This window comes from Accipiter gentilis, chromosome 10 (assembly GCF_929443795.1).
Source record: "Accipiter gentilis chromosome 10, bAccGen1.1, whole genome shotgun sequence".
Taxonomy (NCBI): Eukaryota; Metazoa; Chordata; class Aves; order Accipitriformes; family Accipitridae; genus Astur; species Astur gentilis.
In genome coordinates, this window is record NC_064889.1 from 17,312,861 (window position 1) to 17,337,163 (window position 24,303).

The window sequence follows — 24,303 nt, forward strand, 5'->3', positions numbered from 1 at the left end:
GTGCCGAGCTCGCCCCTCGCCGTCGCTCTCTCCCTGCAGCTCCGGCCGGCCGCGGGGAGCAGCTCCGCGCCGGAGGCGCGTCCCCAGAGCCGGGGGCGGAGGAGATGAGGCGCTCGCTCTGGAGGAGATCGGCGAAGGGCTGCGCCGCGGCCCGCGGCGCCGAGCCCCGGCGCTGCGCCTCCGGCTCCTCCGCCGGCCGCTCGCTGCCGGAGAGCCCGAGCGGGGAGCCCGACAAGGGCCAGCGGCGGATGAACCCCCTCAACATCCAGATGCTGTCCAGGACCCTCCACGAGCAGATCTTCCGGGGGGCCCGGGTACGCTACTCGGCGGCGGAGATCCGGAGGAGCGTGGAGCACCTGCAGCGCCACGACCTGTGGGGCAAGGAGACCTCCACGCTGCCCGACGTGAACCTGCAGCTGCCCCACATGTACGGGGACAACATCGACGAGCATTTTCGCCTCCTGGCGCAGAAGCAGAGCTTGCCCTACCTGGAGGCGGCCGACGAGCTGCTGCGGTGCGAGCTGCCCCCCGTGCCCGCCCAGTGGGCCTGGCAGCTCGGCTGGACCCGCTACGGCCCCGACGGGCGAGCAGAAGCCGTCGACTTCCCCACGGAGCGGGCGGCGGTGTTGGACGTGGAGGTGTGCGTGGCTGAAGGCCACTGCCCGACGCTGGCCGTGGCGGTCTCGCCGCACGCCTGGTGAGACGCGGTGCCGGCTGCGATGCTGGGGTCGCGCCCGTCGTGGTGGTGGGAGCTCACGGCTTCGGGAAGGACGGGGTTGCTCCCGAGCGGAGCCTCTTCCTGCGAGCCACCGCCGGCTCGCGGGGAAAACACAGCAAAGGCCCAAAGTGTGGCTCTGGGGTGTGGGACGTGCGTCCTGGTTAGCGGGTGCAGTGCTCCCCAGGGTCGGTCACCTCCCTTCCACGGGTGGGATCCTGCTTGACACCGCATGTCACAGCGGGCACTTTTGGTCCCAGGAGCCCCTACTTTATTTCTTACGGTGCGGGGGGGGGGGTTGCTGCCTGTACTCCTTAGGTACTCGTGGTGCAGCAAGCGGCTGCTGGAGCAGCGGTACTCCTGGTCCAGCCACCTCACCCTGGCTGACCTCATTCCCCTGGAGAGCCCAGCAGGCACCAGCTGTGCCGGCAAGCAGGACTGGCCAGAGAGAGTGGTGGTGGGGCACAACGTGGCCTTCGACCGGGCGTTCATCAAGGAGCAGTACCTCATCCAGGTAGTCCGTGGTGCTGTTGCTTTGTGCCAGCAGCTGCAGTTTGTTATGCGGATAGTCGTTTGCACTGGCTTTTCAGGGTTATTTTTGGCAGATGCTGTTCTGCACAGATAGCCCAGGGTTGTGCTTGCCTCGTCCTGCAGAACAGGTTGAGGTTTGATCTCTTTAAGGGGAGATAGTCTTGCACCCCATAAAGTTGTTGGAGGCCGCAGGGTAGCAGCTGGGAACGTGGCAGGAGCCTTTGAGCAGCTGACAGCCTGCGCTGGGGATGCTCTAAGCCCTCAGAAGAGGGGTGCCGGGAGGCAGAGCTTTGGCTTGACAGAAGCAGCCTGAGCAGAGGACTTGCAGCTCTATAATACAAGGTGGTGCTTGCTGGCAGCTGCAGGACGTTTGGCAGCACGTTTCTCATCTAGCATGTCCCAAACCATCTCTTTTTCTCTTCTCCGGTGTGTCCTAGGGCTCCCGGGTGCGTTTCCTGGACACCATGAGCATGCACATGGCTATCTCGGGGCTGACGGGCTTCCAGCGCAGTCTCTGGATGGCTGCCAAGCATGGCAAGAGGAAGGGAGTGCAACAGGTCAAGCAGCACATGAAGAAAACGCGCAACAAAACGGAGGGACCAGCTGTGAGTAAGAGAGCTGAGCCGCTGGCAGTGGCGTGGGTGGTGGGGGACCGTTTGACCCTGTAATGGGACTGTTTGCTCTTGTACTGGGACCATCTGCTCCTGTACTGGCAGTGTAGGAGCTGTTGGAGCAGCTCTGCTGGGTGAAGCTCTCCCAGTGCCTTTCAGGTGAGGTGGACTTAGTTTAAAATGGAACAGCATCATCATCCTTTACCTCTCCTGATCTTGGCTGCGGCCAGTCCTCATCCCGCACCATCTAACCCCCCTGTTGTTTGCAGGTCACTTCATGGGACTGGGTGCACGTCAGCAGCATCAACAACCTGGCAGACGTGCACGCGCTCTATGTTGGGGGGGAGCCGCTGGAGAAGGAGGCGCGGGAACTCTTTGTGAAGGGGACCATGGCCGACATCAGGAGTAACTTCCAGGTGCGGGTGGCCATCCCGACATCCCGAGAGGCAGCGGAAGCCGGAGATGGGAGCAGCTGCTGGGGTGGTTTCCATTTTGCTGCCCTTTCTTGCAAGGCTTTGGGTGTGCTTGGGGCTGGGACATCCCCCATTCTCCCGCAGCCCTGGTGCCTTGCCCTGCGCTGGCAGAGGGGTGGCTGCTTTGCCTGTTCTCACCTGCCTCTGCCCCCAGGACCTGATGTTGTACTGCGCCCACGATGTCCGGGCTACCCATGAGGTGTTTCAGCAGCAGCTGCCGCTCTTCATGGAGAGGTGAGAGCCGCTGAGCTCTGGCCAGCGTTGGCCAAGGGGCTGCGGGCTTGGCTGGCAGTGGGGACGATGGCAGTCCCTCTTGCGATGAGATGCGGCTCATCTTGTCCTTGGGGTGGCACTGGGAGTTGGGAGGCCCTGAACCCCCCATCTATGTAGATGAGAAGGAATAAGCAGCAGCACAGCGTGGCTGGAGGAGGCAAGCAGACTTAATGAGGCAGATCGGAGTGATACAGTTTTGGAGTTATTGCACAGAGTTGTTTAAGGCAGCAATTCACGTGCAGGGCAGATGGAAGATACAGGGATCCTTACGGGTTTAGGGGAAGAGCGTTGAGGGTTGTGTGGGGTTGGGAAACTCTAGGTGAAGACACGTTCATGTCTGTCATAGTCTGGTGCTGCCAGTGCAAATCCCCTCCAGCAGACATCTCATTCCTCACTGCTTCGGGCTCTAGGTGCCCCCACCCCGTGACATTTGCAGGGATGCTGGAGATGGGGGTGTCCTACCTGCCGGTTAATGGGAACTGGAAGAGGTACTTGGACGATGCTCAGGACATCTATGAGGAGCTGCAGAAGGAGATGAAGAAGTCCCTGATGAACCTGGCCAACGATGCCTGCCAGCTGCTGCATGAGGACAGGTACCCATGGGCTGGGGGTGCAGGTCCTGCTGCTCACAGGACAGAGACCAGATGCCGGGTGGTCCACAGGGGGCTGCGGGCAGGTGCTGGGGACGGGAGCAAAGCTGTGGTGTGACAACAGCGTGTTGGCAGGTACAAGGATGACCCTTGGCTCTGGGATCTGGAGTGGGACACGCAGGAGTTTAAGCAGAAGAAGAATCCAGGGAAGAAGAACAAGAAGAATCAGGATGGGAACAGCAAAGCCTCCCCAGCGGTGGTGGGCACAGACAGGTCTGCGCAGGAGTGGCAGGAAGGTGAGCGGAGGTGGTCCCATGGGGACGAGGGATGCCTTCCCACGGGCACCCAGAAGAAGGGATGTGGTTCGGTGGTGGTGGCAGGGTGAAGTATTGCTGGCCTGTCCCTGTGCTAGAGCACGTGGTGGGAGGCTGGTTCAAGGTCCCTCTCCCTGGTGGGGCAGCAGGGAGGGCTCTTTGCCAGCCAGTCCTCCTTGCCCCACCAGACCCTGGTCCCCCCGGTGAGGATGAGGAGCTGAAAGCCCCTGCAAGCCAGGTCTGCCTGGAGCGTCTGAAAGAGACGGTCGCGCTGCAACCTAAGAGACTCCAGCACCTGCCGGGCCACCCAGGGTGAGTTGGGGACCCTGGGTGTCCCCAGGGCTTGTCCTGTGCTCTCTGACCCATCCCTGCTGCTCCCCAGCTGGTACCGCAAGCTGTGCCCGCGCCTGGAGGAGGCAGGGTGGGTGCCAGGACCCAGCCTCATCAGCCTGCAGATGAGGGTGACCCCAAAGCTGATGCGTCTGGCCTGGGATGGCTTCCCCCTCCATTACTCGGAGAAGCATGGCTGGGGCTACCTGGTGCCGGGGCGGCAGGACAATTTGCCGGCAGCTCCCTCAGAGGCAGAGGGCCCTCTCTGCCCACACAGGTGAGGGGGGACATAGTGGGGTGCCAAGCTGGGGGCTGCCCCACGGAGGGGTTTGGGAGCTCCCTGGGACCCTGCCCAGGTGCTGCCCTGGAGCCTCAGTCCCCATTGTGGGTGCATGAGCCCTGTCCTTTCCCCTGCCAGGGTAATCGAGTACCTGTACAGGCAGCACTGCCTGGAGAAAGTCAAGGAGCAGCCCCCGGGGCCGGAGGCTGCCATGGAGGACGAACTGCTGGTGATGGATGGCAGCACGATGTGGCAGAAGGTGAAGGAAGGGATAGAGTGTCCCTCAGTGGGAGGGAGATGTTGGGGGCTGGGCTTCTTCCAAGGGTGCATACAAAAACCAGACCCGTGCATGGGTCCAGGGACTGGAAGTAAGAAATTTCCTTTAGTTAAGTGTTAAGTTACTGGAAAATTGGTGTTTGACCGGGCTTCCACCACAGTCCCTCTCTGCCACAGGTGGAGGAGCTGAGCCAGCTGGAGGTGGATGTAGAGGAGAAAATGGGCGGAGCAGACCAGAGCCTGGTGCAGGTAAACGGAGTTTCCTGCATGGTGCATTGGCAGATTAGTCTCTCTTTCCTTAATATCCCCCTCCCGCCATACCTGGGGGCATTCCTGGCATCACCTCGCATTGCTGGTTGCAGGAGGAGATGGATGAGCTGTGCAGGCCGGTAGAGGTGAGGAGCCAGCCCTTGTACCACTACGGCAATGGTCCCTACAATGATGTCAACATCCCTGGGTGCTGGTTCTTCAAGCTGCCTCACAAGGCAAGTTGGGTGCTCCTGGGACTCTTCCTGGGGCTCCCCGGCCACCATGGGTCCCTTGCTTGTCACCCCAGTGCTGCAGCACTTCTGGGACCCCCGTGATCTTGTCCCATGGGATTGGGTGGTGGAAATGTATCTCTGTAGCTGGGGCAGGAGCATGCACAGAGCTTTACTGATATGGAGCGGTGGCACACTGAGCCTTGGTACCTCTTTTGCTGCTAAAGGACGGTAACGATAACAATGTGGGAAGTCCTTTTGCCAAGGATTTCCTACCCCAGATGGAGGACGGCACCCTGCGGGCTGCTGTGGGCCGCACTCATGGGACCAGAGCCCTCGAGATTAACAAAATGATCTCATTTTGGAGGAACGCTCACAAGCGGATCAGGTGAGCAGCTGCCTTCAGATGAATTGCGTCATCCCTGTGGGTGGAGGTTCATTGCGGCTGGGGGAGGTCGTGCGGACGTGAGGGGCTCAGCATCTTGCCTGTTGCGTGTCCCCTCAGTTCCCAGATGGTGGTGTGGCTGAAGAAAGGGGAGCTGCCTCGCGTGGTGACCAGGTACAGGGAGGAACGGCCCCAGCTGGGACTATGGTCCCCTCTACGCCACTCTGAGAGGGCTCTCGCAGGATGATGCTCACCCTCACCTCTGTCCCAGGCACCCCGACTATAATGAGGAGGATGATTATGGAGCCATCCTGCCGCAGGTGGTGACTGCAGGCACCATCACCCGCCGGGCAGTGGAGCCCACGTGGCTGACGGCCAGCAATGCCCGGGTATGGCCATGTTCAGGTCCTTGCAGGGGTGTTTTGGGGCATCCTCTGTGTGTTTTTGACTGGTGGGAGCAGCCTGGGCTGGAGGAGTTTGGGCTGGATGGTGGGGTTTAAGGTAGCAGGACTGGTGCTGGGGCCCTTCTCTTGCTGATGTGCTTTGACTTCGGGAGAGGGGGAGAGTTAGCAGAGGCTCCTGAGCTTCAAAATTTGGTGAAAGGAGAAGAAAATACTGAAGTACAGGTTTCTGTCCTTCCCCAAACTCCCCTTCTTCTGTACCGGAGGAGCCTGGGGGAAGTAACCACGCGGATGATGCCACTTGTGTGTGTTAAACTTGGTTTTGACTTTCAGAACAAAATTTAGGGGCATGGAGAGCGGTGTGCCGGCACACTGCAGCTGCGGGAGGAAGGCTGCTCCTGTGCTGCTGAGGAGGAGAGGGAGGTGCAGGGGTTGTGCTGAGCTGGGCATCGTGTCCCACAGGCTGACCGGGTGGGCAGTGAGCTGAAAGCCATGGTGCAGGTGCCGCCTGGCTACTCCCTGGTGGGTGCGGACGTGGATTCCCAGGAGCTCTGGATAGCTGCTGTCCTCGGCGAGGCGCACTTCGCTGGCATGCATGGTGAGCTGGGGTTTGCTGGGTAGTGGGGTGACCCCCTTAGCCTGGTCCCGTTGGGTGTCCAACCCCTGCTCCCCACCTGGCAGGCTGCACAGCCTTCGGCTGGATGACTCTGCAGGGGAAGAAGAGCAACGCGACAGACCTGCACAGCAAGACGGCCGCCACGGTGGGCATCAGCCGGGAGCACGCCAAAGTCTTCAACTATGGGCGCATCTACGGAGCCGGGCAGCCCTTCGCTGAGCGGCTGCTGATGCAGTTCAACCACCGGCTGACACAGCAGCAGGCGCGTGAGAAGGCTCAGCAGATGTACGCGGTCACCAAGGGCGTCCGGAGGTGGGTGCCGCCTGGGGAGGCGGAGGGTGAACAGGGACGGGGATGGTGGTGATGTCCCCCAGGACCTGGGCATGGGTCACTCTCCCCTCCAGGTTTCGTCTCTCTGAGGAGGGAGAGTGGCTGGTGAGGGAGCTGGAGCTGGCCATGGACAGGGCGGAGGATGGATCAGTATCAGCCCAGGATGTCCAGCGGCTCCAGAGAGAAGCCATGAAAAGGTGAGATGCTCCAACCCTGCATGACTCTGGTGACATCGGGGTGCGAGGTGGAAGGAGCTGCAGCGGTGGGTGGTGGGTGGAGAAGGGAGATGGGGCTGGGTAGTCCCAGTCCTCCCTCCCTGCTCCCCCAGGGCTGAGTAGGTTTGATCTGGGGGCTTCCTGGCTCTCCCGGTGAGCAATTAGCAGCAGGCAGCTGCAGGGGCTTGTCCAGCTGCCCCAAACCAGGAGGGAGTGTTTGAGGTTCTCAAACGGGGCCTGCAGCCTTCTCCCACACTTCCAGCAAATGTCCCCTCTGCCATGCCAGGTCCCGGAGGAAGAAGAAGTGGAATATCGTGGAGCACCGAGTGTGGGCTGGCGGCACTGAGTCTGAGATGTTCAACAAGCTGGAGAGCATCGCCTTATCCCCCTCCCCACAGACCCCGGTGCTGGGCTGTCACATCAGCAGGGCCCTGGAGCCCGCCGTGGCCAAGGGGGAGGTAAGGATGCAGCTCTCTGCTGCTGAGCTCTCAGCTTTGCTTGTCTTCTCCAAAATGGCAACCCCATGTTCAGCCCTTCTCAGATGCTGGAGACCCAGAAGGGTCTTGGGAGCCATGCAGAAAACCCACTGTCCCTTTTTGTTATCTGCATGCCATCGAGAAAACGCAACAACCCTGAATTTAACAGACTTCTCCCAGGAACTCTCCTGTATCAGGACCAGGCCCTGGACCCCTGTGCTCTCTTAGTATCTGTCTGTGTTTCCTTTCACCAGTTTCTGACCAGCAGAGTGAACTGGGTGGTACAGAGCTCGGCTGTCGACTACCTGCACCTCATGCTGGTCGCCATGAAGTGGCTCTTCGAGGAGTTTGACATCAACGGGCGCTTCTGCATCAGCATCCACGATGAGGTGCGCTACCTGGTCCAGCAGCAAGATCGCTACCGGGCAGCCCTGGCCCTGCAGATCACCAACCTCCTCACAAGGTGAGATGTGACAGCCGTGGTGTCTCCTGGGGATGAGCACCTGTGCCTCTGGGATGGGACAGGGCAAGCTAAAGGGACTGGAGTGACAGCAAAAGCATTAGCTTTGCCCGCAGCAAGCTGGTGCAGAGCAGTTTTCTTCTGCTCAAGGGAAGTTGGCAGCCCTGGAGGTTGCAGTTCTTTCACGCGTGGCTCAGGTAGCTATAAATGGACCTCAGCTTCGATTTCCAGGGATAATGTGCTGGCAAGAGGGGGATATCGTCAGCTTTTGGCTCCTGCAGCAATGGGGCCGATTGTTCCGCTCTGCTGGGGTGCGAGCGCATCGCCTCCTGCTCCCTTCAGGTCTGTGGCTGTCGCGTGGCAGCAGCCCTTGGGCTTGATTGAGCAGCTGGGAGCCTGAAACTGTCCCCGTCCCTTGTCTCCCCCCTGCCTTCAGGGGACAGCAAGGGGCATGGCTCGTTGTCTCTGCTGTGAGCACGAGCACTGTTGCCCCTTCCGCAGCGTGGGGCGTTCCCGCTGCTTCCCTGTGCCATGCAAAGTTAAGCTCAGCCTAGAAAGCTGCTGACCTCAAAGGGGTCCCTTCGATCTGGCTCCAGCACAGCCAGCTTTGCCAAATCCTCTTTCCCGGTGCTGTGGGGTATTTGGTTATACGGGAGCCAGCCAAAGCTGAGCTGTTTTCTCCTGAGCTGAGGCAGGGATGCAGCAAACAGCCTTTCTGTGCCGGTGCAGCAGGCGCAGCAGGGGCAGACGCCCTGAGGTTTGTGCCTTTGTGCCGGCTCCTGCGAGCACAGGGCTTCCTGCTGGGAAAATCCAGCATATGCTCTGCCTGGGAGGATTAGCCAGCAGCGAAGGGCTGGGTTCTCCCTTTCTTCTGAGGAGGCTCAAAGTACTGTTACTCTGTTCCTCCCACATCCACTTTAGCAATGCTTGACCCTCCTGCTACCCAGTACTTAAAAAGCACCTTGTCTTCCAGCTGCTGAGTGACAGGGGTGTGAAGTAACCTGTTAGGGATGGCTGGCCAATGTTTTGTGAAGCTGTGGCTGATCAGAGCCAGGTGCGACAAGGCTAAGGGTGGTGTGTAGCACTATCCTACCTGGTCTGTTGTTCTTCCAGGTGCATGTTTGCCTACAAACTGGGGCTCCAGGATCTGCCACAGTCAGTGGCTTTCTTCAGCGCAGTGGATGTTGACCAGTGCTTAAGGAAAGAGGTGACCATGAACTGTGTGACACCATCAAATCCAACTGGGATGGAGAAGAAGTATGGCATCCCTCAAGGTGAGTGGTGTCCTTGCAAGCTAAGTCCCCTGTAATCCCCTCTGCACAAGCCTGCCCAGCTTAGGCAGAGCACTTGGCCTAAGCAGTCATTCCCCAAGAGCTTATCTGTTGGGGCAGAGGCACCTCATGAGCCCCTTGCTTCCTGAGCCATTGTCTGCCCTGCAGCGCAACCACCACCCTGCTGCCAGCCCCTCTCTACCCCTCTTTCCTTTCCCAATCCCCGAGTTCTTTGGGCTGCTGCTTCCAAATATTTCTGAGTAATGAGCGGGGCCTGGCTTGGTTATCCCATGCACACATTTGCTTTGTGCCCCTCGTGCGCACTTTTAACGCAGCCCAAGACTGAATTGTTCCTTCTCTGAAATGACCCAAACTTTTCCAGCCTCTGTTGCTTTCTCTGCTTCCCCACTCCTCCTTAGCCCAGCACAGCTTTGTTCAGAGAACTGCCTTGGCATTGCTGTGTTTTTCCCCAACAATCCTAAGGCCCACAGTTGTCCCTGCGTGCATTCAGTATAACCCTCTAACTGCTGCACGCAACCATTTAACTGTTGGCTGGGAGCTGCTTTAAACAGCTCTGCTCCTCCTCAATATGCGGCAGCATTTTCCAGATAAGAAGAACGTGCCCTCAGATTTGTTCTTTCAGCTGCTGGACACACTGGACACTCCACCCTTAGGTAACCTTTATTAGGAGTCTTACAGGCAAAGGGTACATTCAGAAACAGGATTTGTGTTCTGAGGGCAAAAAGGGCAATTCTGTTCTCACCAAGAACAAGGCAAATTAAACAAGTGCATCGCATCAGGGTCAGCAAAAACATAACAGCAAATCCAGCCTCACCAGAGGAAGCTGCCACCTCTCTTGCTTCTCAGGAGGTGCACACAGCGGCAAGCTTCAACTCCAAGGCAGAACAGCTCGTGTTTCCAGCTTCCTACTTCACACTACCACGCAAAACAGAAGTTTGAATAAATTTAGGGCTTTTTGTGCTACATGCTCTGAACTAAAGCAAATCATGACCCGTCACTCTTGTGTTATGCAGCCTCCAAGTGTACTGCAGGGAACTGATTGTCCCATTGTCTTCCAGGAGAAGCACTGGATATATATCAGCTAATTGAAATAACCAAAGGTTCGCTGGAGAAGAAATGATGACGCTAGAGTGCCAGAATGACAATTGTCCAGACTGCGTGCCAGACCCTGGCTGTCCTTTCAGAAGGAGATCTTTTGGCAGGGACTGATCCTGGTCACTCCGTTTCCTTTTTTCTGTAAGAAGGGATGTTCCTGGGCAAGATTTTGATAGCAGCACATTCAAATAGCAGAGGCGCTTTTGAGGGCAGTAGCCGTCTGTAAAACCTGAGACGGGCTAGAGTCACTGTTTGCACACCCATGGGCATGAAGGAAGAAGACTTAAGTGTTTGGGAAGAGAAACAACAAACCATTGTCTCCATACACGCAGTTCTCCAAGACCAAGGCTAGTCTGCCACAGAACAGGCACTGTGGGAGGAGGCAGCAGCGGCAACCTCAGCTTTATTTTTTTCGCCGTCTCTTCTTTTTGGGTTCCTGGTTCTCGGCTGTCTGCTCTGCTGCGCTGCTCTGGAGAGGGAGCGAGAGAGTAGCAGTACAGACTGTAATTGTTTTTGTGTGATTAGTCTAAGGAATGTTTACCTAAAGCAAGAAACCAGATGTCCAGAATAGGATTTAGCTCTTTTTCCTCCCTAACAAAATGACCTGACTGGGACTCCTCTCGCCTACTGAGACTTTCCCTGTGGACCCCCCAGTTCATGCTGGAACTTAGATGGCAGGTTACGAATGGCACAGGACAGGGACTGTTTGCGCTGGGTTTTGCCTTGTTGAAACACTCAGGAAAATATGGACAGAAGCACCAATAAAAACCTGGACAATCAGCAAAGTAAATTGTTTATTTTATTTTTTTTTTTAATCCAACACAGGTTGCGCTACCTTCACCAGCACTATCTAGTAGAGGAGATGGGTCTGAGGAGAATGATGCTTTGCAGAGTTTGCCCTGCCAGCTGTTTATCTACAAACATTAACCTGGGTGCAAAACCACTTTGCATTATGCTGCAAAGGTATGATCCTGGCCAGCCAGTAGGTCCTCAGAGGTAACGCCGATAGACCTCTCTGCTTGCTAAGGCAAACACCAAGGCCTTAAGAGGAGTCTCACTTCCCTAAGACCAGAGATAGAGACAACTGGTGCATGGAAATAAAGGTCATTCACAAGGCAGAGGCAGCATGTAGGAAACGTTAGCCAGACTAACTGTTCCTTCCTTTGTACTAGTTTAGTATTAAAATGAGAGCTAGCCCAGGGAAGACAAACTGTCCTGATTTCACATATACCTAAACAGCTCACAAATACAGTTGGCCTCAAAAGAGGGGGAAACCTATTGGTAAAAGCAGGGAGTTCTGACCTGGTTGTTGTCTGGCTCATTTTCAGCATCCTCTGTGTTATGCTCCTGCAACACACTGTCTAGCATGGATGCATTGATGCGGAAGTCCCGGGAGGTGCTTAGCTTCATGTATTGCATCAAGTTCACCTGCAGCAACAAAGGTGAAACCAGGGAGAGAGGACATTATGCCATTAGCATCTTAGTTTAGTTGTCTACCCTGCCTGGTCCTTTGTACAGCACTGGGACCAAGTCCATCAGAGCAATGATGCAGGACTGAAGCAAAAGGTAGATGAAAAAACACCTGCCCCATACAATCCAGTGAGCCATGTGATTACCAGTTATTCTCACTCTCATGTAGTATCTCATCGTGGTACATTTATCTCCTTATGAAACAAGACAGGGGAGTAGGGTGAGGGAAGCTGGCATTAGGTGTGAGTTTCTGGTTGAGCAGAAACTTACCATGCAATGTTAGGTCACAGGCACTACTGCCATTGACACCTGCTGCTACCAGTGTGACAGCAGTTCAGTAGTGTTGGGCCAGGAGCTTGGGCAAAGGCTGGAAGAGTGGTAAGATCCGTAGGCTTTCCTAATTAGAGCAGCAGTGGAGCTTTTAAAAGGTGGAACAGCACTAGCCCTGCACTATGCCACTGCTCCACTGAATTCAGGTCACAGAAGAGCTCTGCTTTACATTACCTTTGATTTCTTGGAGAGATGGATAAGGAACTTCTCATATTGCTCTATTGCAAAAACCAGGTTTGGGATTGGCTTGGTGTCCCGAAGCACCTTAGCCTGAAATGCAGAAAGGAGGGTGACAGGTCAGATTTGGAAGTGAACAACAATGCTGTAGCATGACATGAAGACCACAACACTCCAGTTTAGAAAAGTGTCTTCAGTAGCCTTGCTCCATACCAGTCCTGCCCCAGTAAGCCTTGCTAGTTTGCTACTGCTTTTAAATTGACTCCCAGGATGGTTCTGCAGTGAGGCTTTCCCATGTATTGTTTTATAGTCTGCCTGCAGTCCACAGCCCTGATGTGCCTGACAGCCATCAGAGCAAAACTTCCTCTGCTCCAGCTCTGCAAAGGCATCACAAGCATACACCTTCCAGGCAATGAACACGTTGCTGTTTCACCATATTTTTGCCCTGTTTATTTACCACCACTAATGTTTGTTCCTCATGGTGACAGAGTGGTAAAAGGAAACACAGCATTTCAACCCATTTCCATACATTCAGGGAACAGTAGGAAGATCATGCTTGTGGTTTTTAAACACTTAACATCACAGGAATGTCTGGGACAACCGACTAGACAGAGGAAATGCTAGCTGGGAGCACAAAGGACATAAAAGACCAGGAACCTGCCAGCCTGCTCACTTGCTCCCAAACAAACCATCCAGTCATTCTCAACTGCCTTACTTTAATGGAATGCACTACTTTAAATGTACTGACAAGAAACACTTAAACAGAGTGCAGTATTGGTTCCAATAAATTAGCCCAGTTCTGTAATTTCAGAGGTTACCCCAAATTATAGAATATCAGACAAGACAGACTATCCAGACTTTACCTTTGTTTCATGTCTGTGAGCTTTTAGGTTGCATTTAGTGAAAGTGGGTTTTTTTGGGTTGCTTTTTTATTTGTTTGTTTGGGGTTTTTTAGACTTTTCTCTGAAGTTAAGATAGACTAAATTTGATTTTTACTTAAAAGGCCCAAATGACAATTTGTCATTAGTGATCTATAAGAAGCCACCAGGTAACACAAACCTTGAGGTATGATCCCCAAGTTCAAATACAGCCCATGTTCTATTAGAGAGCGAGTCAATCTTACCATGACTGTGGAGATTGCAGCAGCTTCATCCTCTTTCTTCTTCTTTTTCTTCTCTTCTGCAAAGCTTAAGCTCTCACTGTGGATGTTCTGAAGGAGGATGCCAAAAGATGGGGCATTAGAGGGTAAGCAGGGAAGAAAGGCCTGCCAAGTAAGGCCAGAGAAGTCTTTGCTCTGGCCAGCTAACAGCATTACCAGCTAGATGACAGATACAAGAATGGAATTGGGGGTAATCTCAAAAAAAGAAGGAAAGAAAAACTAATTTAATAATTTATACATTCAGAAATACATATGTGTGAGAAGCCCCCAGGAGTGGTAGCTCTGCACACCACTACACTTTACCCAGCATGCCATGTCTGTTGTATAATTCCTCACTCAAGCACCCAATTCCTCTCCAAACAGCTAAATCCCATCTTTAGCACTGCAGTCTTCGTCACTGACATTACTTTACACTGTTATGACTGCAGTGTTGTTGACCTTTATCTGCCATTGTCATTAACAGCAGCATTAATCTCATTAAAAAAAAAAATTAACACAGGGCGGGGGGGGGGGGGTGGAATAAAAGCTAAAAACCAGCTCCCCAAACAGTCTTCCTTCCTTGTTCAAGCAGAAATCAACACACTTGGCCCCAATGGTGCTGAAATATCTTATACTATTATTTGACACAGTAAAGCTTGAAATATAAGAAACTCAAATCATGTAAAGAAGATTAATAATTCCCAAAGGTGCCCATGTATTGCAGCTGATACACCATGCAGCACCAAATAGACTGACTGTGATTTTGCCACAGTTAATTTAGGCCTTACCTGTACATAAGTAATGAATGAATAACACTGTGGGGTCAAATGGGAACCCGAGAGCTTCACCTGCAAAGAAGCAGAGGTTGGTGTTACTCCCAACTCTAGGCAATAAGCCATTTTCTCCAGCAATTTGCTCACACTCACCAGCTTTTCTAGCCTTCCTGGAATCGTATTCGAGGTGCTGCGGCAAGCTTGGATATACTGCAAGAAAAACATAAGAGAGTTTCTTCTATGTACACTGTTTCCAGCCAGGGCTCAAAGCAGCTTGTTTAACGGCACAGTGGGGAGGGCAGGATTTGCAAGAACTATCCTCCCCAGTGGCTTGCTATATCCCAAAGGCCACATCTGCATTCCAGAGCTGTGAGAGAGCTAAGAGAATTCACCACCTTGTCTCAAACTAGGTCCACTGCCTGTTTTCGTGGCCCAGTTCCCCCAGGTCCAACACTTCAAGTCTTAGATGGGAACATGACAAGGGCAGGATTGTTGAGCACTGTCAGAACATCACTAGGGCTGTTCGTTGTGGCACACAGCTGTGTACAGAGGAACCTACAAGATACACTGGGAAGAGCCACTCCAAGCCACACACAGCCAAATTCAGCTGGAGAAAATCTTTCCTTTATCTCCACTGGTACAACTATCACTGCTGCAGAAAGGTCATGAAATTGAGGGTACAAAAGCCAACGGAATAAGGACTCAGCTCCTGCAAGAGATCAACAGCCCAGTTCTGAGCATAGCTGCTGCCAGGGGTCACTGTGAGCTTGCTGTAGCAGATGGGGAAAAAAGTTTTTAGAGCCCAGCCAGCCCACTGTCAGCAGAGCAGCACTCACATGTTTGATGAGGGAGGTGAGAATTGCGTATGTCTTGCTGAGGCTTCTCAGCAGCGTGTCCACACAGCTCCCCGCAGGGAGTGCTGTCTGTACCAGCTCATGATAAACTGTCAGTAGAGTTCCCAGCTGCAGAATTACACCTTTCTCCAGAGCTTGGGTTTGTTCTGATGCCTGAGAAGAGTCTTCTAGAAGAAAGAGATAAATACCTGGTGAAGGTGTGTCTAATGAATCCAGTCATGCAGGTGGGAGGCACAAAAGACCACCTTTGCATCTGGTGCACAAAGCACCAGTGTGGCACAGGGAAAACAATCACTGGAGGGATTTTGTGACAACACTTTCTATCTTAACATTGTTCATGTTGAACCAGCTCAAGGGAGAATTTAACCAGTCCTCAGATGATGCTGCCTCAAAATCCCCAAATATCTTTCTGCTCTCTAGCTTCATCTGTTTTTGACAAAGGTGTAACAGTAAGAAATGGACCACTTTTATTACCTGATGTATCTGATCCCAAACTGGTGAGTTTCTTGATAAGCCAATCTACCTCTTCAAGGACCTTATCCACCTGACCCAGAAGCAGCAGCTAAGACAGAAACACCGATAACAAAACAGGTTTTTGGAGGAGTTTGGCACAACAGGAATCTACAAGCCGCTTGTAGCAGATTAGCCCTGGACACTACAGGTTGTTCCATACACAGTATTTTGACTCACACAAACAGTAGGGGCTGCAGTCTTGGCATTCACTATGGCGAAATGGGACCGACTCTCCACTTCTACGTCCTAGTTGGAAGAGAGAAAACAAATTCCAGTGAGTAAAACTTTAGCTGCTGCCACATAGTTTGCACCAGAGATGCACTCAATTCTGCCCTGACAGCACTAAGTGGCGAAGAGTTAGGCTGCCTCTGTATCATACCTGATCTATGTCTCCCAGGCAAGCATGTATGTCTTGTGCGAGTTCACGCAGCAGACTGACAGGACTCTTGTACAGAACATGGAGACTGAAGAGCAGAGACAGCAAACCCTTGCAGCAAGCAATATCCTCTGTGGGGAAGGGAAAAGAAAACAACACATTACCAGGTGCAGAGCTCCCCTAGCTATTTAGGAACATCAGACATTCATTGAGGGAGAGTCTCAGATTCAGTATGGATTTAACAGTCTGCATTCCCAGAAACGTACACAGTAGGTGAAAATTCTGTTAAAATACTGCAGTTACAAAAGCAGAGTTTACAGCATCGGGCATCCCATGTAATATTGCAAGGGGAAGTATGGCACACCAGAGCCCTCAGCTCGTAGAAAAATGATGACCAGAAGCACTGAGGAAGCGCAATACAAACTCTGGCAAGAGTAATATCTTTCCAGAGTATAAATCCAGATTTGAGCAACAGATGTGCTAAATAACAAGGGAGAAAAGTCAAGTAAGTGACTTCTCTTTCTTCAGCAATGCTATTTATAGAGATGGAGTTTCTTCCCTAATACTCATGCTAATAACCACAATGTCATGGCAATTTGCCACAGAATGGGACCTGAACGTATCTGTAACAAAGAGGTGAAAACGGGACAGACAACAGCAGAGCATCTAAGGGTCTAATATCAGACCTGACACATCACATCTAAACATGTTCCCCAAAGCTTACTTACCAAGAGCATTTTCTTTGCAAACTTTGACTGTCCAAGTCAGGAATTGAAGGAACTGTAACAGGGGAGAAAAGATATCATGGCTTTGAAACAGAATTTAAAGCACAAAACTAATAATAAAAAAAACATTCAAGACAATCACAGCAAAGGTTGATGAGCAGAGTCCCCTTCTGGCAGAAAGACACCCAGCCATGCTCTGTGAAGTTTCACAAGGGACACTTAGCCTAAAAACAAGTGAAAAGCTGAGATCCAGGACAGGGGAATGGCTATACATTCCCTTGGACAGAGTAACAGCTCCATTTAATTTAAGGTAAATGATGACTCCAGACTTCTGGCACGCTTTTAGTGCAGTCCCTAGCTTGTAAAATGGAGGCACTTTAGAAAATGCCTCCTTGCATGGAAAGAATTAGGCACTCAGACAGTTTGGACTGGTCACAAGCCTGCTGGCCTTTTTTGGCTCTATTCCCATGTGGAAGCCATACCACAACTAGGCTCTGTTTGGAGTCCCTGCTCAGGCGAACAAGTCATTCGGACTCCATGTGGCCAAAGGCAGGATCAGAACGTGCAGGAGTGGGGTGGGAAGACAACTTGTTCTTAACTGTCCTTGCAGGCATTAGACAGGAGTGTGCTTGATAATGTAACAAAACTGTCACTTTGACATGGTCTGGTCTGCAGGAGAAGGCAGAACACACACACACGTCAGAGCCCTCAAATGTCAACTCAATCTAATAATCTTCTTCCCACACGTATGGCTACAGCATCCATCCCTGCCACCCCATGAAGGTTGTGAAGTACCTGCTGAGAGGCTGGATCCAGGAGTTTGGACAAAGTGGAGAGAACTGTGACGAGTGACTGTGTTTCCTTGGAGTTGAAGTCATCTTCAGCACTGCTGAACTGGTTCACCAGGGACCTCTGATCATGGGAAAGAAAGACAGAGTCCCTGAGTGTGCATGCTTGTTGCAGGGCTATTTTAAGAAACAAATAACCAGAAGCTGCAGCAGATAAAGGAATCAGCAACAAGGAGAATGACAAAGAATATAAAAAAAAGGACTCTTCTAAAGAGCAAGTGCTGGTTTTTGTTATCAGTGCTTACATAGAGGCCTGCATATGATTCACTGTGACTTTTACAATACTCAGGTAAGTTTATGCTGCACTGAAGGACCCTATAGCTCTGTAAATACATATGCACTTCAATCCAACTCTGCACAGCACCCTGAATAAGCTTTCCTTAAGAATCAGAAACTTTTCTGAACTGCCAGTGAATCAGTGTCACAGTTGCTATCACATACTCAATCCTGTGGTCAAGCAACAGAGAGCTAGCAGCATTTTCTGCCAGAATTACCACTGCTTTGGAACACTTGCAGCACACAGTGGTACTTACCTGAAACTGTCGGATCTGGAAGGCAGCTTTCTCTGTGACATTAATATCCGTTTCTTCTGCGTCACCATCAGTAATATCTGGCAGAGACAGAGAGGTGCAGAAAAAAGCTAAATGCCAAGAGCAGAATACAGGATTTATTTCCAAAAGTGGGAAAGACTGCAACTGCTCACAGCTAGAGGAGGAATACAGACTGCAAAACCATGGTGAGCACAAAAATGTGTTAAAGGCAAACTTCAAATAGACGAATGCTATATCAGACCCCAACTATCCTCTGCTGACAGACTAAGAGCTCTATAAAAGCAGGTAAAGATATCTCTGGAACTTGCCTCTGGTGTGAAAAACCAATGCTACTAAGCCCACCTTGTTACTGAGAGACAAGGACCAGCCCCCTCTCTCCCTAGTTATGGATAAAGGGCACTGGGTCCCTAACTGCCCACACATGGGCTGGAACATGAATGCTAGAAACCAGAGCAGAACTGTATCATGTGCCTACCCAGGGCTTGTAGAAACTGAGGGATCCTGGCAGTATACAGCTGCTGCACCGTGTTGAAGATCCGCAGCAAACCTTCCAAGCACAGAAGTGAAATGCTTTTGCCCTTCTTCTTCCCTGACTCTTCAACAACAGTGGGAATTGAAGTGTATCTCCAAAGCAGAACCCTGCAGGATGGGAGATGAGTTAACATCACATGCTCCAGTAAAGCTGGCTGCACAGTGCAAGAACTAGAACAGGGCTAATCACAGATTCTACTCGAAGGATCATATTTTTAATATAACTAAATTGGAAGGTCCTTTTCCTATAGGAAAGTGGAAGAAGAGATCAATTTTTAAGAGTTTGTTTCAATGTCAGCAAAACAGCTACTGCATTCATCGTGCACACCTAAATAATTTAATTCTTTCCAGGTGCCAAGGGACCTTCCAATCCCATTTCAAGTCCATCTTTATACATTCATTTCTTCCACCTGGCTTTCCTTCTCTCAGACTACCCAAACACTGACCACTGGTGTCAAATCTGTCAGTGACAAAAAGAGCTTTTCTCTTGGCAGTTTGAATCTCTGAAATGTCAGATATCACTATAGGGCTCTATACAAATAAAATCAGAAAGGTAAAGGCAGGCAAAGCAAAGTGAAAAGCTTTGAAGAAAGCAAAATTGTTTGGCCCAAAGGAGACTTTTCTATTTGTAGGCAAACATCTTTTCCCCGCTGCCCTAAGCCCACTTCTTCCTTTTTTTTGTTCCTGCTCCTTTCTTCTCATTAGTTCTGTCGCCTGCATAGATGATCTTATTCTGTTTCAATGTCCAATCACGCAAAACATGTAGCTCACATGTAGTCCTAATGACTTCAGCAAAAATAGCCTCTATTATTTGGGGCGAGACACAAAACAGGCATTATTCATGGCAGGGGTAATTTGCATTTTGTGCTCTCTGCTGACTGGGATCTGAAAAGACCCCATGCAGATATGACCTAGATCCCAAGAGACATTTACATGGTTCACATTCTTGGATTTCCAAAGGATTAGATGCATGAATGTCTTCAAGCATCTTGCAAAAGTCCTAAACAAATGTTTTCTAAAGCTTGTGTCTCTCTTACATCTGTTTTATACTGTAGCTGTAAGTTAATTTTAACTTCATTGCATCCCAGAGGCCTCAAGAGTCCAGCCTGTAACCATCCTACCTCCTCTGTGACAATGAGTGATGAACCAAAAGTCAGAAAGAGGCTGAAAATGAGAGTTCAACAGCATTTGGTTCTTCCAGGCCAAGTACTGTTATTACAACTGTATCACTCACTCTGGCACAGAAACTGTAGTGCCTCCACTTGATTTCTCAGGAGCAAAGAAAGGCAATGATCTGAACTCAGTAACAATAACTGTTTGAAACAGTTATAGACTGCATTCTTCTTTCAAAACCCTACCTGAGAATCAAAAATCCCCAAAATGCGTTGCTGCTTGTTAGGGCTGTCTTCACATGCCACAGTGACTCACCGTGTGATTTTGCAGAGGTTCTGAAACATCTTCTCAGGATTTTGTCCATCTGGCCCATCAGTTTGTCCTGTCTCCTCCAGCTGCTGCACCTTCTGCAGAGCTACACTGACAGCATAGCGCAGGAACTCTGTGCTGGAGCGCAGAACTGCCAGGCTCTCCTCATGGCTTTGGGCATTGTCCCTGAAGAATCAAGAACACTGTCAGCGAATTGAAGATGTGCTGAAAAAGCATGGGGATGGCCTACGAGATTCAAAGTCTAAATATGCATTTACAAATAAAATCATTAGCTGAATTCAGGGTGGAAAAGACCCTTTGTTTTAGTAGCTTGTAGTGAACACTTGGAGAATAGAAAATTCCACCAGCCTTTCCAAACACACTAACAGACATGGTTTGAATTGATGTCTGGCTCTGTTCCATAAAGGACTTGAGCTCAACACTGGAGTTTGTCGTCTGGGGAATGGCCCGGGACTGGAAGAGTAGAGACCCTCCAGGGTCTTTACAAGTCATAAGCAAGGTCCAGGAAAGCTGGTTTGTCAATACCAGGAGTTGCACAGCTATGGTTCTTGTCTGGACTATGATGCTCCCCAGACAACAAGTGCTGTTACCATGCATGCTTTCTACAGAAATGAAAATGCCTGTACTGTGTATGCAGCGCACAAGACAGCCAGCATGCAGATACCATGAAAGCAGCCTGTGAAAAGGCCTTAAAGCTACTTCAGACATGACACCTTCGCACCTGAACAGAGCTGTGAGCAGAGTAGATACAAAACCCATGGACAGGAAGCTTCGTGCAGTTTTGTTGCCCAAGGTAGATTTATTCTTTCCAGCTTTCTCCTTCAGGATTTCAGAGAGTTTGTTGTAACATGTAAACAGGCCTAGGACATCTTCAAACTTGTTCTTACTGCAATAAAGTGGCAGAAAACGTTCATGGAGAAAATCCAGTCTTATAGTTTCCCATTTAGAAGCTTCAGTTGCCAAATTACACAATGACACTTTCTAAATGATAAAACCATGACATATGACATCTCCCTGCCTCCCTAACAGTGCATTCCATTCCTCCTTAACCTGCTCTTCTACAAAATGTCACATCCCATCTCCCACAACACACGACATTCAAAAGGAAGACATTCCCCAAGGTTCTGTGAATGTCTGTGTCACAAGGCACTCACACTCAGAAAATATCATTCTGATTCTGTGTTTGCACTATTATCCTGTGCTTGCAATAAGGCTGTACTCCAAAGAGCAAGGCACAGTATAGCACAGCTAGCGCTGGAGGGTAAGATTTGATGTTTTACCTGAAATTCCCTATGTTGAAATTGTACTCAATCAGGACCTCACAAATTCCCATCACCTGAATGGCATAGATGTTATTCTTTACACCAACACCAGAAGACAGAGAAAAATCTGCTGATTTGTCCTAAGAGGTAAAGGAAACAAGTGAAAAATCTTTTCAAAACCTGACAAGAACTCAGTGTCTTCTTCCACTGAGTCAAACTGAAAATCTGATTTACCAGTTCAAAGTCTTCCAACTCGCTCTTGATCATTCGTCGTGTGACAGATTCTAGCATCTCTTCAAAGTTTTGCTCAAATCCCACATCCTCCTCCTCATCGTCGTCTTCAGTTCCTTGGCACAGATGCACTGTGCTCTTATACCAGGCGAGACAGTGTTGGATGCAGCAGAGCAGATGGGCCTGAAGGAAGCAGCCACACAATCACACTCAGCCTTCTAGTTGGAGGTCACTGGCAGAAGTGGACACAGGCCAGACTATTATAGTTGGATGCAAAGAGCCATAGCTGCCTTTGGAGGTTCACATGAGTCTCAAGAATATGCCTCATTCCCAGAATGAGGGGGATCTATAATCCTACACACAGCTACACAGTTCTAGCTTCAGACAACGTTGTCTGCCTCAGCTTTCCTATATGGGATGTAAAGTCTTAACTCCCACTGCTACCTCAACTGCTGAAAGAGATGGAAAGGGAATTTCCAAAAGGGCTCTCACTCTAGCTGAAGTGTCTGCTCCCTTCCTGCATGAGCTACTGCAGTACAACACGGAAGCTTCCTTAGGGGAAAACGAAGTGATTAATTTGAAATTGTTCCCTCAGAAATCCAGTGAATCATTGAGGTCTGATCTCCAACATTTTCAGAGGAGCAAAACCAAAGGGCAGATTCTTCCTCCTGCTATGCACACATTGCACGACTATTTTATGTGGAATTAAGTTGAAGGAAGGGGAAAAAAACCCCAACAGGGTAAGCTCAATAGAGGATAACAGATCTACACTATTCCTAGAGCATTTTTCACACAGGTCCCCTAAAACACTATGCTAGCAGAGCTCTAATAGATACCCTGAGACAGAGGTGAGAAGCCCAGCTCTATTGTCATTAAAATAATTGCTCCAGGCTAGAAGAGGCTGAAGAAACTCAAGGTATTCAGCTTATGTAGCAGTACAACTAAAATGCTATGGAACAGATGAGCTTGCAGCTGTGGCCAGCCAGTATAGCTCTTACCAGTGGTTCTTGCAGAAAGATTTGATCTCCTTGAGCCATAATACATCCCTCAAGTTTCAGTGGAGGCAGGAGGTCTGGCTGGGGCAAGTAATATTGCTTTATCTGCCAAAGAAAACAAGAAATAAAAATAACCAGTTACTTGGTAACTGAGCCTCTTAAGTTCTTTGAAAACAGAATATGATAATCTTTGTACTCCCTTCTACAGAGTGAAAGAAAACTGGCACTATAGTAAAGGGACTGTACACGTACATGAGCCACGTCACCTGCTCTGTTAGTTATTAATCCCCTCTTGAGTTGCTTATGTACCTCTCAGGGACTCGTCACTGCCCTAGAACAAGTTTATCTGACCACTTGCTGTTGTGTTGCCTCAACATGCAACATCACTTACACTTGACCTGCAGTGCTACCCATCCTTTAAACAGCGAGGAAAAATAACTGCTTCAGCTGCTTGTCACCCATACTGAATGCTTGGCCCTGTTACGGCATCCAGCTTCCTGGCCTAAGGGTGCAGACAGTTATGGAGGCTACACTTGCCACTACAACAAAACCATGAGAGACCATGCTTGCATCGGTTCCTGGCTGTGTGGCATACCAGAGGAAGGAGATATGAGCTGACTACTGATACAGGATCAGAACCAAACAGGCCAAGTTATATACATAATGATGCTATAAAATTTTATATATTTACACCAGGTTCCCATTAATTGCCCTCTGCTACACAAAAGCTGCTTTGGCTCTGTTCATCTTCCTTTCTCAGGCCCTATACTGTCATGGGAAAGCTAGAATTAGTCAGCATGAACTCTACGGATGATTAAAGGAAAGAAAATTACTTGTTTCAAAGAAAGCACAGCCTGTCCAATGGATTGAGGAAATGTGATTGTCTTGTTGCCATGAGCAACACTGTTGGGGGATGAGTTAATCCTCCCAGATCCTACATGGACTTGGGTATTCTCCTGATGGGAGGACAGCAATAATAATCACTGTGTCAGCACACATCCTTGGGGAAGTATGGGAGGGTAACTGCTGTGCACTGCTAAGGAACAGGGAGCGCACAAAGTACTTCTCTGGGCTCACACTTCTCACAGCATCTCAGAACTGAAGGGTTGGAAAGGGCTCCAAGAGATCCTTTCTCTTCCACTCTGTGACAGGATATGAACCAGTCTCCAGACGTTTAGCTAGTCTGCTCTCTCAACATAGCAGGGATTTGAACACCTCCTTAGAGAAGTGCTGCAACACTTAAACATGTTTCCAGTGTAAGGGAGAACTATTTTCCCAATATGTAACCTGCATTGCTTGCCATACCGGGTGCAGTGCAGAATTCTTAGTCTCTGCAGCCATGCCACATAGCAGTACTTTACCTGGGACAAAAGTGTTTCCATTATAGAGCTAGCCAGCTGGGAGTTTCTGCGAAGGACATCATAAAACCCCTGAAGACAGGAAGGAAAGATTGTTGGCTTACACAACAAAGAAAATGAACCGGGTGCATAATAAGTTGGCATTATAAGACAGCAACGACCCTTTGGCACTGCAAGGAACCATGAGAAAGTAACAATGTGCTCAGTGTAAAACCCCATACCTGGCAAAGCGAAGGCACGACAGAAAGAAGGTATGAATCAGAAAGAGTATGAATTTCCTCACGGGGGCCCTCTCACAGGCTGTATCTCCCTAGCAGCGGTGGCATCAAGCCCAGAGTGACTTTCACTGCTATTTAACACTAGCACTAGATCCAACTTCAAACTGTGAAATCCTGCTTCAAAGGCAAAACAAGCCAGTGGGGAAACTGTAGGAGGCAAAAAATCCTTCAGACGGAGAAAACTCAGTGGATGGATAAAGCAAGCACAAGTCTTATAGCAACAGTGATGAACACAACCAAAACTTGCAGCTCACCAAAGGTCAGTCTAACCAAGTCAAGAAGGAAACAAAATCTGTCTGACCTGAACA

At 50.4% G+C, this 24,303-nt stretch overlaps 2 protein-coding genes across 2 annotated transcripts in view; one reads left to right on the top strand and one right to left on the bottom strand.

Moving 5' to 3' along the window:
• Positions 1 to 10,916, top strand: POLG (DNA polymerase gamma, catalytic subunit). The gene is made up of 22 exons (XM_049812452.1): positions 1 to 697; positions 1,034 to 1,229; positions 1,684 to 1,851; positions 2,127 to 2,273; positions 2,485 to 2,564; positions 3,014 to 3,196; positions 3,329 to 3,489; positions 3,696 to 3,819; positions 3,890 to 4,114; positions 4,256 to 4,376; positions 4,571 to 4,642; positions 4,756 to 4,878; positions 5,100 to 5,260; positions 5,378 to 5,431; positions 5,529 to 5,646; positions 6,121 to 6,256; positions 6,340 to 6,586; positions 6,679 to 6,801; positions 7,106 to 7,277; positions 7,550 to 7,758; positions 8,869 to 9,029; positions 10,106 to 10,916. The coding sequence occupies exons 1-22, from the start codon at positions 105 to 107 to the stop codon at positions 10,165 to 10,167; spliced, it is 3,636 nt and encodes a 1,211-aa protein (XP_049668409.1). The 5' UTR covers positions 1 to 104; the 3' UTR covers positions 10,168 to 10,916.
• FANCI (FA complementation group I) overlaps positions 10,490 to 24,303 on the bottom strand; it is a 25,458-nt gene continuing 11,644 nt past the window's right edge. The window contains exons 18-37 of the mRNA XM_049812450.1: positions 23,721 to 23,789; positions 22,363 to 22,464; positions 21,368 to 21,547; positions 21,152 to 21,273; positions 20,593 to 20,757; positions 19,857 to 20,036; positions 18,373 to 18,536; positions 17,880 to 17,956; positions 17,294 to 17,410; positions 16,502 to 16,553; positions 15,777 to 15,904; positions 15,575 to 15,643; positions 15,359 to 15,446; positions 14,867 to 15,051; positions 14,184 to 14,240; positions 14,046 to 14,105; positions 13,243 to 13,329; positions 12,117 to 12,212; positions 11,445 to 11,570; positions 10,490 to 10,611 (exon numbers count right to left, since the gene is read on the bottom strand). Of these exons, the coding sequence (XP_049668407.1) occupies positions 10,546 to 10,611; positions 11,445 to 11,570; positions 12,117 to 12,212; positions 13,243 to 13,329; positions 14,046 to 14,105; positions 14,184 to 14,240; positions 14,867 to 15,051; positions 15,359 to 15,446; positions 15,575 to 15,643; positions 15,777 to 15,904; positions 16,502 to 16,553; positions 17,294 to 17,410; positions 17,880 to 17,956; positions 18,373 to 18,536; positions 19,857 to 20,036; positions 20,593 to 20,757; positions 21,152 to 21,273; positions 21,368 to 21,547; positions 22,363 to 22,464; positions 23,721 to 23,789 (2,190 nt within the window). The 3' untranslated portion in view covers positions 10,490 to 10,545. The remainder of the gene's footprint in view (positions 10,612 to 11,444; positions 11,571 to 12,116; positions 12,213 to 13,242; positions 13,330 to 14,045; positions 14,106 to 14,183; positions 14,241 to 14,866; positions 15,052 to 15,358; positions 15,447 to 15,574; positions 15,644 to 15,776; positions 15,905 to 16,501; positions 16,554 to 17,293; positions 17,411 to 17,879; positions 17,957 to 18,372; positions 18,537 to 19,856; positions 20,037 to 20,592; positions 20,758 to 21,151; positions 21,274 to 21,367; positions 21,548 to 22,362; positions 22,465 to 23,720; positions 23,790 to 24,303) is intronic.

Excerpts from the sequence above, each read along its gene's own strand:
- POLG (XM_049812452.1), top strand. The coding sequence starts at position 105 with ATGAGGCGCTCGCTCTGGAGGAGATCGGCGAAGGGCTGCGCCGCGGCC. Across the intron at positions 2,274-2,484 it reads ACATCAGGAGTAACTTCCAG|GACCTGATGTTGTACTGCGC; the intron begins GTGCGGGTGGCC and ends CTCTGCCCCCAG. Across the intron at positions 5,261-5,377 it reads AACGCTCACAAGCGGATCAG|TTCCCAGATGGTGGTGTGGC; the intron begins GTGAGCAGCTGC and ends GTGTCCCCTCAG.